This window comes from Mesocricetus auratus, unplaced genomic scaffold, assembly GCF_017639785.1.
Source record: "Mesocricetus auratus isolate SY011 unplaced genomic scaffold, BCM_Maur_2.0 Super-Scaffold_100028, whole genome shotgun sequence".
Taxonomy (NCBI): Eukaryota; Metazoa; Chordata; class Mammalia; order Rodentia; family Cricetidae; genus Mesocricetus; species Mesocricetus auratus.
The window spans coordinates 12199400-12211774 of NW_024429209.1; the positions used below are offsets into that span (position 1 = coordinate 12199400).

General features: G+C 50.1%; 1 protein-coding gene across 31 annotated transcripts in view; it reads right to left on the reverse strand.

Moving 5' to 3' along the window:
• Positions 1 to 12375, reverse strand: part of Zmynd8 (zinc finger MYND-type containing 8) — a 94510-nt gene that overhangs the window by 18669 nt on the left and 63466 nt on the right. For 15 of the 31 annotated variants that reach the window (XM_040733041.1, XM_040733049.1, XM_040733047.1 and 12 more), the window contains 4 exons: positions 10923 to 11075; positions 7896 to 8405; positions 3322 to 3753; positions 870 to 1060 (listed from right to left, as the gene is read on the reverse strand). In XM_040733041.1, coding sequence (XP_040588975.1) covers positions 870 to 1060; positions 3322 to 3753; positions 7896 to 8405; positions 10923 to 11075 — 1286 coding nt within the window. The remainder of the gene's footprint in view (positions 1 to 869; positions 1061 to 3321; positions 3754 to 7895; positions 8406 to 10922; positions 11076 to 12375) is intronic. The other 16 variants (XM_005084965.4, XM_005084964.4, XM_005084963.4 and 13 more) reach the window with 3 other exon arrangements.

The window sequence follows — 12375 nt, forward strand, 5'->3', positions numbered from 1 at the left end:
GTGAGTTCAAGGCCAGCCTGGTCTATAGAGTTAGTTCCAGGACAACCAGAGCTGTTCTACAGAGAAACCCTGTCTTGAAAACATAAACAAGGCCGGGCGTTGGTGGCACACGCCTTTAATCCCAGCACTCGGGAGGCAGAGACAGGCGGATCACTGTGAGTTCGATACCAGCCTGGTCTACCAAGCGAGTTCCAGGACAGCCTCCAAAGCCACAGAGAAACCCTGTCTCGAAAAACCAAAAAAAAAATAAAAAATAAACAAACAAGCAAAAAACAAAACAAGGTTCAGGGAGGTAATTTCTTTATCCCTGCCAATTTTTGAATAATGCAATTTACCGGCCTGAATCACTCCGGTTCCTATACCCAACCCTTATAAACTCATAGGTCCACCAAGCGAGGACTTCTCTGGTCTGTTATTGGTGCCTTTTGTGATGTTCAAATAAAGAAGACACACAGGGTGGATGGGAACATGGTGGCACACCTGTAATCCCAGATGCTTAGGAGTCCTTCAAAGTCAGTCTAGACTACAGAGGAAGACCCTGTCTCAAAATAAAAGAACAATGCTGGAAATACAACTTGAAGGTGTTTTGGTGGCATATTCCAAACCCTAGTTTTGACCACTGGTAGCACGAAAGAAAGAAAGAAAGAAAGAAAGAAAGAAAGAAAGAAAGAAAGAAAGAAAGAAAGAAAGAAAGAAAGAAAGAAAGAAAGAAAGAAAGAAAGAAAGAAAGAGACAAACCAACTCGAGTCCCAAATGTAAGACTGACCTTAGAGAGCCTCTTGTAATGCCAGCAACTTAGCCGTTTTACAAACCACCAAGTCATGGCCCCAGGAATCCCACCACAACCACAGCACCGCCCACCCACTCACTTTGCTGGTGTACTTGGCAATGTCAGCGGCCACGTCGGCTGAGGCGGTGGCAATGGGCAGGTCGGCATTGATAGCGGATGCTAGGGTGCTTGCAGAGCCGGAACTGCTGACCAGGGCTGCCGGCTGGGTGCTGGTCACCAGGGTGATGGTGGAAGTGGCCGGGCTCTGGGTGACCTCCTTCTGCTGGACAGCTAAGAGAGCAAAGGGTCCGGTCACCCTACCCGCGTGAGGAAGTGCAGCCCAGCACACGGCTGGGCTAAGAAAGGGAACTCTTCCTGTAACCAAAGGCAGCTTTTGAACTATGCATGCCAGTGTCACCTTGACTGAGCTGGAGCCAGGCGCCTCTGAACTCTCTTCTCGACTAGGCCCTGACAGCTTGGACTACCAAGACTTGAGCAAAGCAAGCATCTAAGAGGTCAAGGTGGTACAGTTTAGGTGAGTTACCCAGCCTCGAAAGCCAGGTTACCAAAAACACTTAGAGGCAGACACAGCCAGTATCTGAAAATGTGGGCCCACTGTCTCCCATCTCTACGAGAAGTTAAGCCTGACCGCCCATTGGCAAAACCAGACAGCTTCCCACAGACCGTTCTGCTCTCTTAAAATGTTCAACTTTCCTTTCTCCCAGCTGCCTCCTCCTCCTTTTAAAAATACCAGTCACCCCTGCACAAGGCACACTGAACTCCTTTCTCAGGTAGGGCAGAACAAGTGTTCTTTCTGCTAATTAAAATCACTTCCTACCACTTTCACTGAAGGGAATAGGAATAGTTCACTCGTTAAAATCTCAGGCCTTGACATATTAGGAGTTCTGCAGCATTGAGAACTGAACCCAGGGCCTTATGCATGCCGGGCAAGCGTTCTAAGACTGAACTATACCCGTGGCCCAACAACTTCAAAAGTCCAACAGCACAGGAGTCATTAAAATCAACACCTTCTACTTTCATTGGTGACAAAACAGTATCGCAACTCATTGAAGTCACTCTTTGCCACTGGGGCTAGAAGTGTGATATGCTATGGGTGATTAAAACCAATGCCTCGCCATTTTAATGAGTGGGTGGTGCAGGAGCACTTCCCTGATCAAAGTCGGGCCCAACAGACTCCACACACTCTGTGGCTGCAGCAGTGCATTACTGATTAAAACCAGCCCTTACCAGTTCAACTAAACTTTTCAGATCCCCCAGGTGTAACTCTCTGAAAGCTGAGACCGCTACTGTCACCAGGTCTGAGTGCTGCACTCGCCTACCCCGCCCTCAGGGACAGCTCTACCAGGACAGAATCTAACAAGGGGTGTGATCCTAATCTCAGCCCCGCTCAAATAGCTTCTATGCCCAGCATCAACCCAGCTCATTCTTGACCTGTCCAGTTCTTCAGGCCTTTTCCACCCACTCGGTCTTGAACCCCTGGAGGTATCCCTGGGACAGGCCTCACACCAGCTCTGTGAAGTTTCCTCACTGGGGTGAGCTTTGATAGAGGGGACACCGGGGAAAGGGTGGGTGTGGAGGAAACTCCTTTCCCCCCACCAGGAACCAGGCCCAGATTACAGCCTCCAGATCTGGGTACACGGCTGCTATCCAGACCCACACTTGGGCTGAGCCCAATAGCTATGCGACAGGGACAGGCCTCCAGTATTGAGTTGACCGTGCAGCTGCATTGCATGGTTGCAATAAGACCTGCTCGTGTTCTACATGGGACAGTTTTAAAAGGAAACCTCGTCACTACCCACCTCTCATACTCTATAAACCTTGCCAAAAATGACAACGGGGCCACTCATGCTCGTCAGATGTAATACACAAAGATATATTCATTGCAGCGTAGCTACAGTCAGGAAAAACCTGAAAGCACCCTAAATCTCCACTAGCAGGGGACTGTTTTAAATAAATCAGGGAATATTACGCAGCAGTCCAAGAGAATAAGACACAGACAGACCTCTAAAACATGCTGATGGGTGGGAGAGGAAAAAAAAAGTCAAGAATGGTACCATTTTTGCTTTAAAAAAAAAGGGAAAAAAAGGAAAATTTTATGGTATAAAAACTTATGTATATGCATGCACTGGGAAAGCTTTCACAACAATTACTCAAGATTGTCACAGAAAGGGGAATGATGACATTGACAGTGAACGAGCCACATTTAGGGTTCAAAGTTCTATGAGCGGATTCTGTCTCCTCGGTAAGGAGGGGGCTTGTGTATCATTTATAAAATGAAAAACTAAACATCTTAAATAAAAGAAAAATCTATGCGAATGGTAAACAGCAAGCCAGTTTCTTGGTTTTGTTTTGTTTTGTTTTTTTGTTTTTTTTTTTCAAAATAAACGACACCGTATGGGGTGAGTAAGGCCCGAAATGACCATGACACACACAGGAATGGGGGAAAAATTAAATAGCGGTGGCTTTGTCTCCTGTTAATGTGGCAAAAAAAACGGGGTGGGCGCCACAGAGAACAGAAGGGGGCAAGGTACCTTTCACAGCCTGTCTGGTCTGATATCTTGTCCCCTGGGAAGAGTGAGGCTGCTGTTGCTGCTGCTGCTGCTGTTGTTGCTGCTGTTGCTGCTGCTGCTGCCGCTGTATCTTCTGCATATGCCACTTTTGGGAGGACGTTTGAAACTTACTTGATGAGTTCCACACGACCCGCTGCACGGCTGGGGCAGTCTCCTTCGGTAAGAGCGGCCTCTGCTTCTTCACTGGGCTTCCGGTGACGGCGGTGGCCGGTGCTGTGACCGTGACGGTAGACAGCGTGCTGGTGGTGGCGGCCACAGTGACCCCAGCCGAGGGTGCTTGGGTGGCTGAGCGGGTGAGCACCGGCGTCTCTGGGGGAGACTGGTTGCCCGCTGCAGTGGATGGTGGCGGTTTACCTGTAGCTACAGTCAGGCGGGCATGGAAACAAGCAGAAACTGGATTGAAATCATGAGCAGGGACTTGGGACACACCACTGGCCAGTTCTGGGTCAAACCCGGTAAAGGCAGACTGAAGAAATTCAGAAAGGCCATGGAGGTCCCAGGACCAGCACAGCCTCTACTGCAGCCAGGAGTTATGAGAGCAAGTTCACATCCCAGATCAAGAGGTGGCGAGGAGGACAAGACCCAGGCCCCTGCAGAGCAGCCAGAAGCAGTGCCGGACAGCTCAGGAGCAGCCCCCACAGAGAGGGCAGAAACCTTGGGCTAGAAAGCCAACAGGGCGTGGACTCCAAGACTAGATGGCCCGTAAAGTCATTGAAGTACAACACCTAATGTGCTTTCATCCAAGACAACGTCTCTGGGAGGGGCTGCCTAGACACTGAAAGGAATTCAGCCCCAGGCCTGAGGCCCTTCCCCAACACATCAGCCTGGACATCCTGCCCTTCAGCTAGCCCAGCTTCACCTTGTATTCTAGATGTTCCTGCCACGCCCTTCACGGAGAGCACACAAAACTGGATTTCCTATTACATAATAGACAGGTTTAAGCCTTAAACTATTTATTTATTTACTTTTTTTTTTTTTACAAGACAGGGTTTCTCTGTATTGTTTTGGAGGCTATCGGTCCAGCACGGCCTTGAACTCATAGAGATCCGCCTGCCTCTGCCTCCCGAGTGCTGGGATTAAAGGCGAGCGCCACCACCGCCCGGCTTTATTTATTTTTTTAAGAGTTGTTTCAAAAGCATTCTGTCAAGGGCTGGGGAAGCAGGTCGTGGTGTGGTGTCAACCACCTGTGCTCACCTGGGCTCAAAGACATCTGGGGTGGGCGAGGACGGGGGCAGGGAGGGAGGGGCAGCACAATGGGAAGGCAGTGGAGAAGCTCCTGGAAAATGGGCCAGAGCAGGGCACCCAGCTTACTTCCGAAGGGCAGAGGTGCACCTACCTACCCCACCCAGGGTGCTCACAACACACACCACAAACATGGGTACCAGGGGGCTCTGCCATCACATCCCACACCCCTCCGCATTTCATGAGGATGGAGCTTGTTCTTTTAGATTCGGATCACCCAGAAAAACACATAGGTTATTCCAGACAGGATGTGGAGCAAAATTTAGGTTACAGGATGCCATGGAAGAGAAGGCAACAGCTTCCTATCTGGTGAGTACCCCACTCCTCTGGAGACCAGCATTCCAGGGAGGCGGAGCTGGCTGGCTACCCGAGGTTCAAAAGCAACTCTGACCTTGGCCATTCTACAGGTGTGGTGCCCAGCAAGGGCTCTAACCTGAAGAAACAGCTGTGGCAGCCTGTGTTTCCGCCAGTGACATAGTACCATTGTTGCTACTGAGGGCCTGGCTCGCTTTTAGGCTCAAAAAGATCAGTTTCTCTCTCCTGATTGGCTTTTTGAGCTGTGCCTACTTGGTGATCTTTTCCCAAAGGAAAACTGGAGCAGAGAGAGTGCTCCAGCAGTGTTTCCTCGGGCTATGGCTTGGGGCTTTCAAGAGACCGGACATTTCTTCAATGGGACAAATTCCAGAAATTTCTTCACTTGTTTCTTCAATGGGGAAAATTCTGGTGTTTGGGGTGTGGTGGTTAGAATTCATTTGTCCTATCACTCTAATGAAATGCAGATTGCCTACCAGCCCCATAAGTTAATAAACCAAAGAACAGGACTTTGCATTTATAAGGACTAACTAATGGCCCTGTCGGGGGTGGCAGCCCAAAGTGAGGGGTTGTTGGGGAGTGTCCAGGTGTGAAAGCTGTCTGCTTCTGCTCTCTGCACTGGACCCTTGGCTGCACTCCACCAAGCCCTCCACTTCGAGATGGACCAGAGGGAACATGGCTGTCGTCAGCATGCTAATAGAACCGGGAGAAAGAGGATCCACCATCCATCCATCGAGGGGACTCCAGTTTATAGAAGTAAGTTTTGCCTCAACTCTTAGAGAGTTTCTCTGATTGTGTTGTGTTCTAGAACCATCTTTAACTCTATTTCCTACCAACCACCCAGGGTTTTCTAGTTCTGCAGGAGTTTTCTCCAGACATCAAAACCAGTAATAGCTCTGCTAGAATGCTTTTGATTTTCTAAAAACAAATCTGAACTCTATTAAGCAACTATGCTTCCCTTTTTGCTTTCCCTGTTAGGAAGCTCACACTGCAATGGAAACTTGTTCATGACCCCCCTGAAGTTGGGACAGTATGGGTTTTTTTTTTTTTTTTTTTTGTCTGTTTTGTTTGAGACAGGGTCTGGTGTAGCCAAGGCTGGCCTTGAACTCCTTATTCTCCTGTCTCTACCTCCAAGTGCTGGGATTAAAAGTTCTTAGTACTCATTTGTATATAAAACACTGGCACAAAGTCAGAGCAGACAGCATGAAGAGGTGCGTTTTGAGGCTGGCAAAAAGACTCAGTGGGTAAAGAAACTTGCCACCGCAAATAATGACATGAGTTGTCCTTTGATCACGTGCATGCAGCATGCGCACGCACACACACACACACACACACACACACAGCCTCTTTCAGAAAGAATGGGAGATTCTAAACATCTCAGGAACACGACCCTCACATGGAGGAAGTTACACCTGAGCAGTAACAGGTGTGCGCGATCTCGCCCTCCACTCCGCCCCAGACAGCACTCTGATGTCTTCCACAGGCCTAAGCGACAGTTTGAGCATGCCCTGCCTTCTGCACCTCCCGATGACAGGTATCTCATTGCCTCTTCCCTGGTCACAGAAATCTGTCTTGATTCAAGAGGTTCCGCCGGATATTGGTGGCGCACACCTTTAATCCCAGCACTCGGGAGGCAGAGGCAGAGGTGAATCTATGTGAGTTCGAGACCAGCCTGGTCTACAGAGCAAGTTCCAGGATAGCCTCCAAAACAATACAGAGAAACGCTGTCTCAAAAAACAAACAAAACAAAAAACCAAAAACAAAACAAAACAAAAAAAGAGCTGAGGTTCCAGACAGCCCAGGTGGGCACCCCACAGAGAAAAGGTTCTCAGGGCACAGAGCAAGGACTTGCATTAGGACACCAGGCTACAAGAATGGGGTACACAGAAGCATACCTTACCTCTGGATTGTGATGAGAAAATGGCTCCCATCGGAAACTAAGCACAGTCCAAAATGACACCTGGAGATACCTCCCTAAGTACACCTGGCTTGATGGCTATCATTCCTGGGCACTGACTGAATGACGCTGGAGGCCTCTGGCCTCCCACCTGCCCAGCCAAAATCTTGCTGTTACTCAGCCCCTTTTGGGGAGGTTGCCAGCATGCTGACTGCTGGCCCACGCTGCTCATCACAACAGCAACAAGCCTAAAAAGATTCAGGTGGTGATCCCTCGGGGCGGAAGGTTTTGCCCACTAGGGAAAGGCATGTTTGATAGGGCCATCTAGTGGCTAAAGGTCAGAGTTGCACCTAGACCATTTCCAGGGCAAGGGACGAAGAATTAGTGAGAATCCTAGGGTTTGGGTACATTCAATGCACACAGGACAAACTGTCATGTCCAGAGGGTGCTGACCAAAGTCTCTTCCATTTTCAATGCCCCACAATCCCTAATGAATTCCTCTCCTAGTAAGAAAACATATTTGACCATGCAGGGCACAAGAGAAGGGGATACGGAATCTAGATCTTTCTACTGAGAGAGAGCCCTTGATCCCTGAGGCCCACCCAAATGTCTGAATGTTAAAAGGCAGTTTGTTGGAGGGGGAAATGTAGCTCAGTTGGTAGAGAGCTAGCCATGGGTTCAAGCACCAGCACCTTTAAATCTGTCTCATGGGAGGTAGAGGCAGGAGAATCCATAGTCTTCATTGGCTATATAATTCCAGGCCAAACTGAACTATATAAAACCTTAAGCAGGCAGACCTAAGGCTAAAATGAACTTCATAAGAAGCAGTGACTGTGGGACTTATCTTTGTGCTGAGGATCAAGCAGGACCCGCTGTATCAGCTAGGGGCCGAGACCCTCCCTGTCTCCCTGGACTCAACAATCACATTAGCTTAGCGGTAGAGCACTAGCCTACACTAGGTCCTGAGTCTGATCCTCGCACACCGACGCCAAACAAAATCCGCAATCTCCAGGCTGTGTGTGTGTGTGTGTGTGTGTCTGTGTGTGTGTGTGTGTGTCTGTGTGTGTGTGTGTGTGTGGCTTACCGTCCTGCTTAGGTGATGGCACCTTGGGCTCCTTCTTGTTTTTGCGACCCTCCCGCCCAGAAGGATCTTCTCCTAAGTCTATGACAAGTTCACTCTCTGAATCGGAGTCCAAGCCCAAATGCACTGTGGGAGAATCCGTGTCATCTTTTCCCTTCAGTTTGTCCTTTGTGGGGTGAGGCGATGGCTTTGCTTTCTCTGCTGAGTCCTTCTCAGGCTCCGGGCTCGCCTTGTCCTTGGCGGGTGCAGGGTCAGCCTTCTCGCTGGCTGGCGAGTTACTTTTCACTTCCTCTTTGACCTCCACGGGGTTTGCAGGTTTTGGCTTTTTTTTAATGGCGGGGGCCTCTTTGTCCACCCGACTCCCCTCTTTGTCTTCAGGGTCCTCTGGCTCATTCTTGGGCTTCTGTTCCTCATCGCTGACATACTCGCTGTCACTGCTCTCCGACTTTTCGGAATCCTCCGAATCGCTGTGCTCCACGGCTGTGTAAACGTCTTCTGAGATCTCATTTATACCTAAGGACAAAAAGAAACCAGCACAGCTCAGCTATGCAAGAAAGACGGAAGGGAAACACACTCTCCCACCATCTCAGTGGGGAAAGCAAGAAGGGAACTTGGAGATCATGGAGATCCAAGGGGAGCAGGGACAGACCCATGGACTGCCAGGGTTATACTAAGTCTGCTGCACTGACTGCAGAAATCAGGGAGCCAGTAAAACAAGGTACCAGAGAGCCAAGCGTCTATGCACAAAGAAAATCAACTGGGAGGCAGACAAGAAGCCTGGGCTTCTGACCCAGCACCCCTCCCAAGTGTGAACAGGCAGGCTTCTGCCTGTGTCTAGGGCTCCAGAGGCCAGAGCCTTAGCATGGCAGTGCAGCCCACGTACATATGCCCTCACAATTGCCATGTGGGCAGCACTGGCCTACTGTGTGCATTGTCTTTTTGCCCCCCTCCCCCTTTTTGAATTGGAATTCTCTACCCAAGTCACAACCAAAAAATTTCCACATAGGCCTCAAGGTGGTGGCTTCTGTGCACGGAGCATAGGAACCAGCCTCTGTGGGATGTCGCTCTGCAAGCAGCAGACAGGCAACAGCAAAATCTGCTGCAGAGCCTCAAGAACTCATGCGAATGCATTGTCCTTCCACTGCCAAAGGGGGAAGAGGAAACCACACCTGTCTATGCCCATCAAAGGAGACAGAATAGCAGGTGTCACACACACATGATACATATATGCTTCCAGCTCAGGCAGCAGGCAAGTAAGAATAAGAAAGCCCAAAAGAATGAAATCCCAGACAATTCTTCATACCGCCTTCACTCCGGTGCAATGGCCAGGTATCTGCCATGACCTGGACCCACCAAAGGAAAACTCAGGAAGGACAAGAGCCATGCAGAGCCAAGACACAGGCAGTTGGTCAGCAGAGTTGCTGGGGAATAGTAAAGGACTTCTCTGGGGGTCCAACAACCACAAAAACATGAGGTCTGAAATGATGGTGCAGTCAGAGGCTTGTGCTACTGGTCGGCGAGCATCGGGCACAGCGCACAGGAGCTGTTATCTGTGGGACCTTGGGAAAATGACCCACTCTTAAGTCTCAGAGTTTTTATCTGTTAAAATAGACTGGGGATGATTGAACAACTCCCAGAATAACCCAGACAAAGGGCTCAGCAGGGCATAGTGGGTCCAGGAGGGGGTTGGTAAATGAATTAGAAAATTCTTACTAGCAATAATAGAGTTTTTGTGGAAGGCTGCAAGAGAGACACCAGAATGGCTGACCTGAGTCCCTGACTCTCAGTGTCCTAATGGGACAGGAACAAGGAGAGCCACAGTGCTGGCAAGAGACACCTTAAAAGGGACCCTTGTGCCATCTCACTATTAATGGTCCCTGAGAAACTGTCATTTTCCCAGCAACTTCATGGAGGGAAGGCTGATGCCTGGTACTCAACCAGAGGACCTTGTCTGTAGGATAGAGATTTCTCATTATTCTAACAACATGTCAGCGCAACTCCCAAGAGCTGAGACCATGATGGAGTCACTGAGGAGGACCGTATCTTGACCAGGACTGTGTAGGTATGGCATGCACGCCTCTGGCCCTCTGTTTCAGCCTGACCCTCCCAATGCAGTCACAGTGAATAAATCTCCCTTGTCTGCTTTTCTCTGTCACCCATTTCTTTAACTGACCTGTGGAAGATGACCTCCAAGACTGGCAGAGCCAGAGCTCTGGTCTAAAATCACAGCTCCCTTCTCACTCAAGGACCCAGGGCACCCACTGCCACCAAAACCTCACCTCAGGATAACCCCTGCTCCTGGGGCCCTACAATCTGTCACTTCTTCATCAATATCCCTGGATTAGTTCACTGCCCTCAACCACTATTCCAGACCATATGCTGTGGGCACAAAACCAGCTTCTGGGGGGGAAGGGGGCGGTGGTGGTGCATGTCCTCAATCCCAGCACTCGGGAGGCAGAGGCAGGCAGATCTCTGTGAGTTTGAGGCCAGCCTGGTCTACAGAGTGAGTTCCAGGACAGCCATGGCTACACAGAGAAAGCCCGACTCAACGGAAAAGGCAAAACCTCTATCTAGAAGTTTCCATAGAGGACAGGGCCCACCACCCAAAGAAGGTCCCCTCTTTCTTTGGGGCAAGAAAGGAGGCCAGCAATCAGAGAGACTTCTGGAAGGTAAGGAGGGGTGGGGGAGCACACCTGGAGGGGAAGGTTGGACTTTATAAGACCCATTAAAGAACAAAGCTGTGACATCATTGAGTTTGGCAAGAAGCCAGACAAACTTGGAACACCGGTGCTTTCCACATTCCCACCTGAAGTTCTCAGGCTACCTCAGTCGGAGAATACCCTCCCCTAAATTCAAAAGGCCCTTTTGGAAAGCCAACTAGCAAATCTGAAGTAATTCCAGAGTAGAAACGCGGTGCATTCTAACGAGGGAAGTCAAGGCAGCTGGTGAGATCACAGCAAGCCACGCCTTCTTCTATCCAGGTGCATCTTCAAGAACGGTACCCACAGAACAGGCAGTCGGGGGACGCACCTAGTTGTGCTTTGCAACTCTCTATGGTCTTGTCAAGGTTGAGCTGGAACCGGCTACGAATCTGCCGCTTGGGAGAGATGAGAGGAACGGGGGCTGACTGCTGCTGGACCGACTCGCTCAGCTCCTTCAAGTCCATCTCGGCTTTGCTTCGATCTGGAAGACACCACCACACCCTCGTCAGGACAGACGGCAAGCACCACCCAGCACTCAGGTGAGCAGGGTGTTAAGCAATGTTTTTATCATTCAACCACAAGAGTATATGTATCCAGCTGCTAGGGCGCCGGGGAGGGTAACAGGAAACACATGGCAGCCTCACCTCCCCCGCAGAATTGACTGAGCATAAAAAAAAAAAAAAATGGCTGTTCCTGCTGTCGGTAACATTTGCACGGCTCAGCTGCACTGAGAAAACTGCTAATAATCTATGCAACCTCAGAAAGCAACAGGTAAACGCGGGAGTACGGAGACAGCTTTCCTCTAGCCAGAGGCACGGCACCCCCAAGAGGACACCCGGAGCATAGATCGCTAAGGTTTCATTTCCCCAGCCAGTCTGGCCGAGGCTTGAACAACAAAGACGGGAATTAGGGATCGTGCCCTTTCTAGCTCAGCTGCCAGCACCCAGGGCAGGCGGGGAGAGGCAGTGGTACTGACCTGGACTGAAAGGTCTTCAAGTAAGAACTCAGTTCCTTGGCCTGACAATCAGGTCTCAAGTCCCCTGGCTACCTCTGCCAAGCGCTGGCTGTACGACCAGCTAGACCAGATTTGTAAGGGCCAGGGAGTTCACTGAGTTGTTTCCTACCCCTCCTTGGTGCCCAACACTGCAGGAGGAGAGGAGGAAACGAAGGTGGCTGTGGAAGTCCAGAACGGAGGGGCGATCTGCAGGTGGCGCTAAATGTCCTTCGGTTGGCCCGCTCCCCACGACAGGCCCTCAGCAGTTTCCAGACAGGGTCAGTCCTATCAGTGACAGATCCCACTTCTGAGCCAGTGCCCACTGGATCTGTGTTCCCTCCATGCTACCTCAGGCAAGGGCCTCCACTGCTATTACAGAGGTCATCAAGAAGTTTTCCTTAGCTGCTGTGAGCCCATGTCACAACACCAAGACAGAGCTGGCCTGACGTGCATAACTGCATGTGTCTTAAGTAGACACTCTCCTTTACTTGACCCGAGGCAGGTGGACTGCCACGAGTTCAAGGCCAGCCTGACCTACAGAGCAAACACGGCACCCTGGACTACTATGTGTGCTGTGTCTCAAAGACTAACATTGTAATACTATAATCCAAACTGTCTCCCGTCTTACAAAATTAGGCTTCCCTGGCCGACAAACTAATATTTATCCAAACCATTATTATTCATCTCAATGCATGAGTGCTCGGATCAGGCCTAAGAACAGGCTTCGGGGCACTTAAACCAAATATAATCTGTCCTGGAGTGCTGGCTAGATTTGGACTTCCCTCTC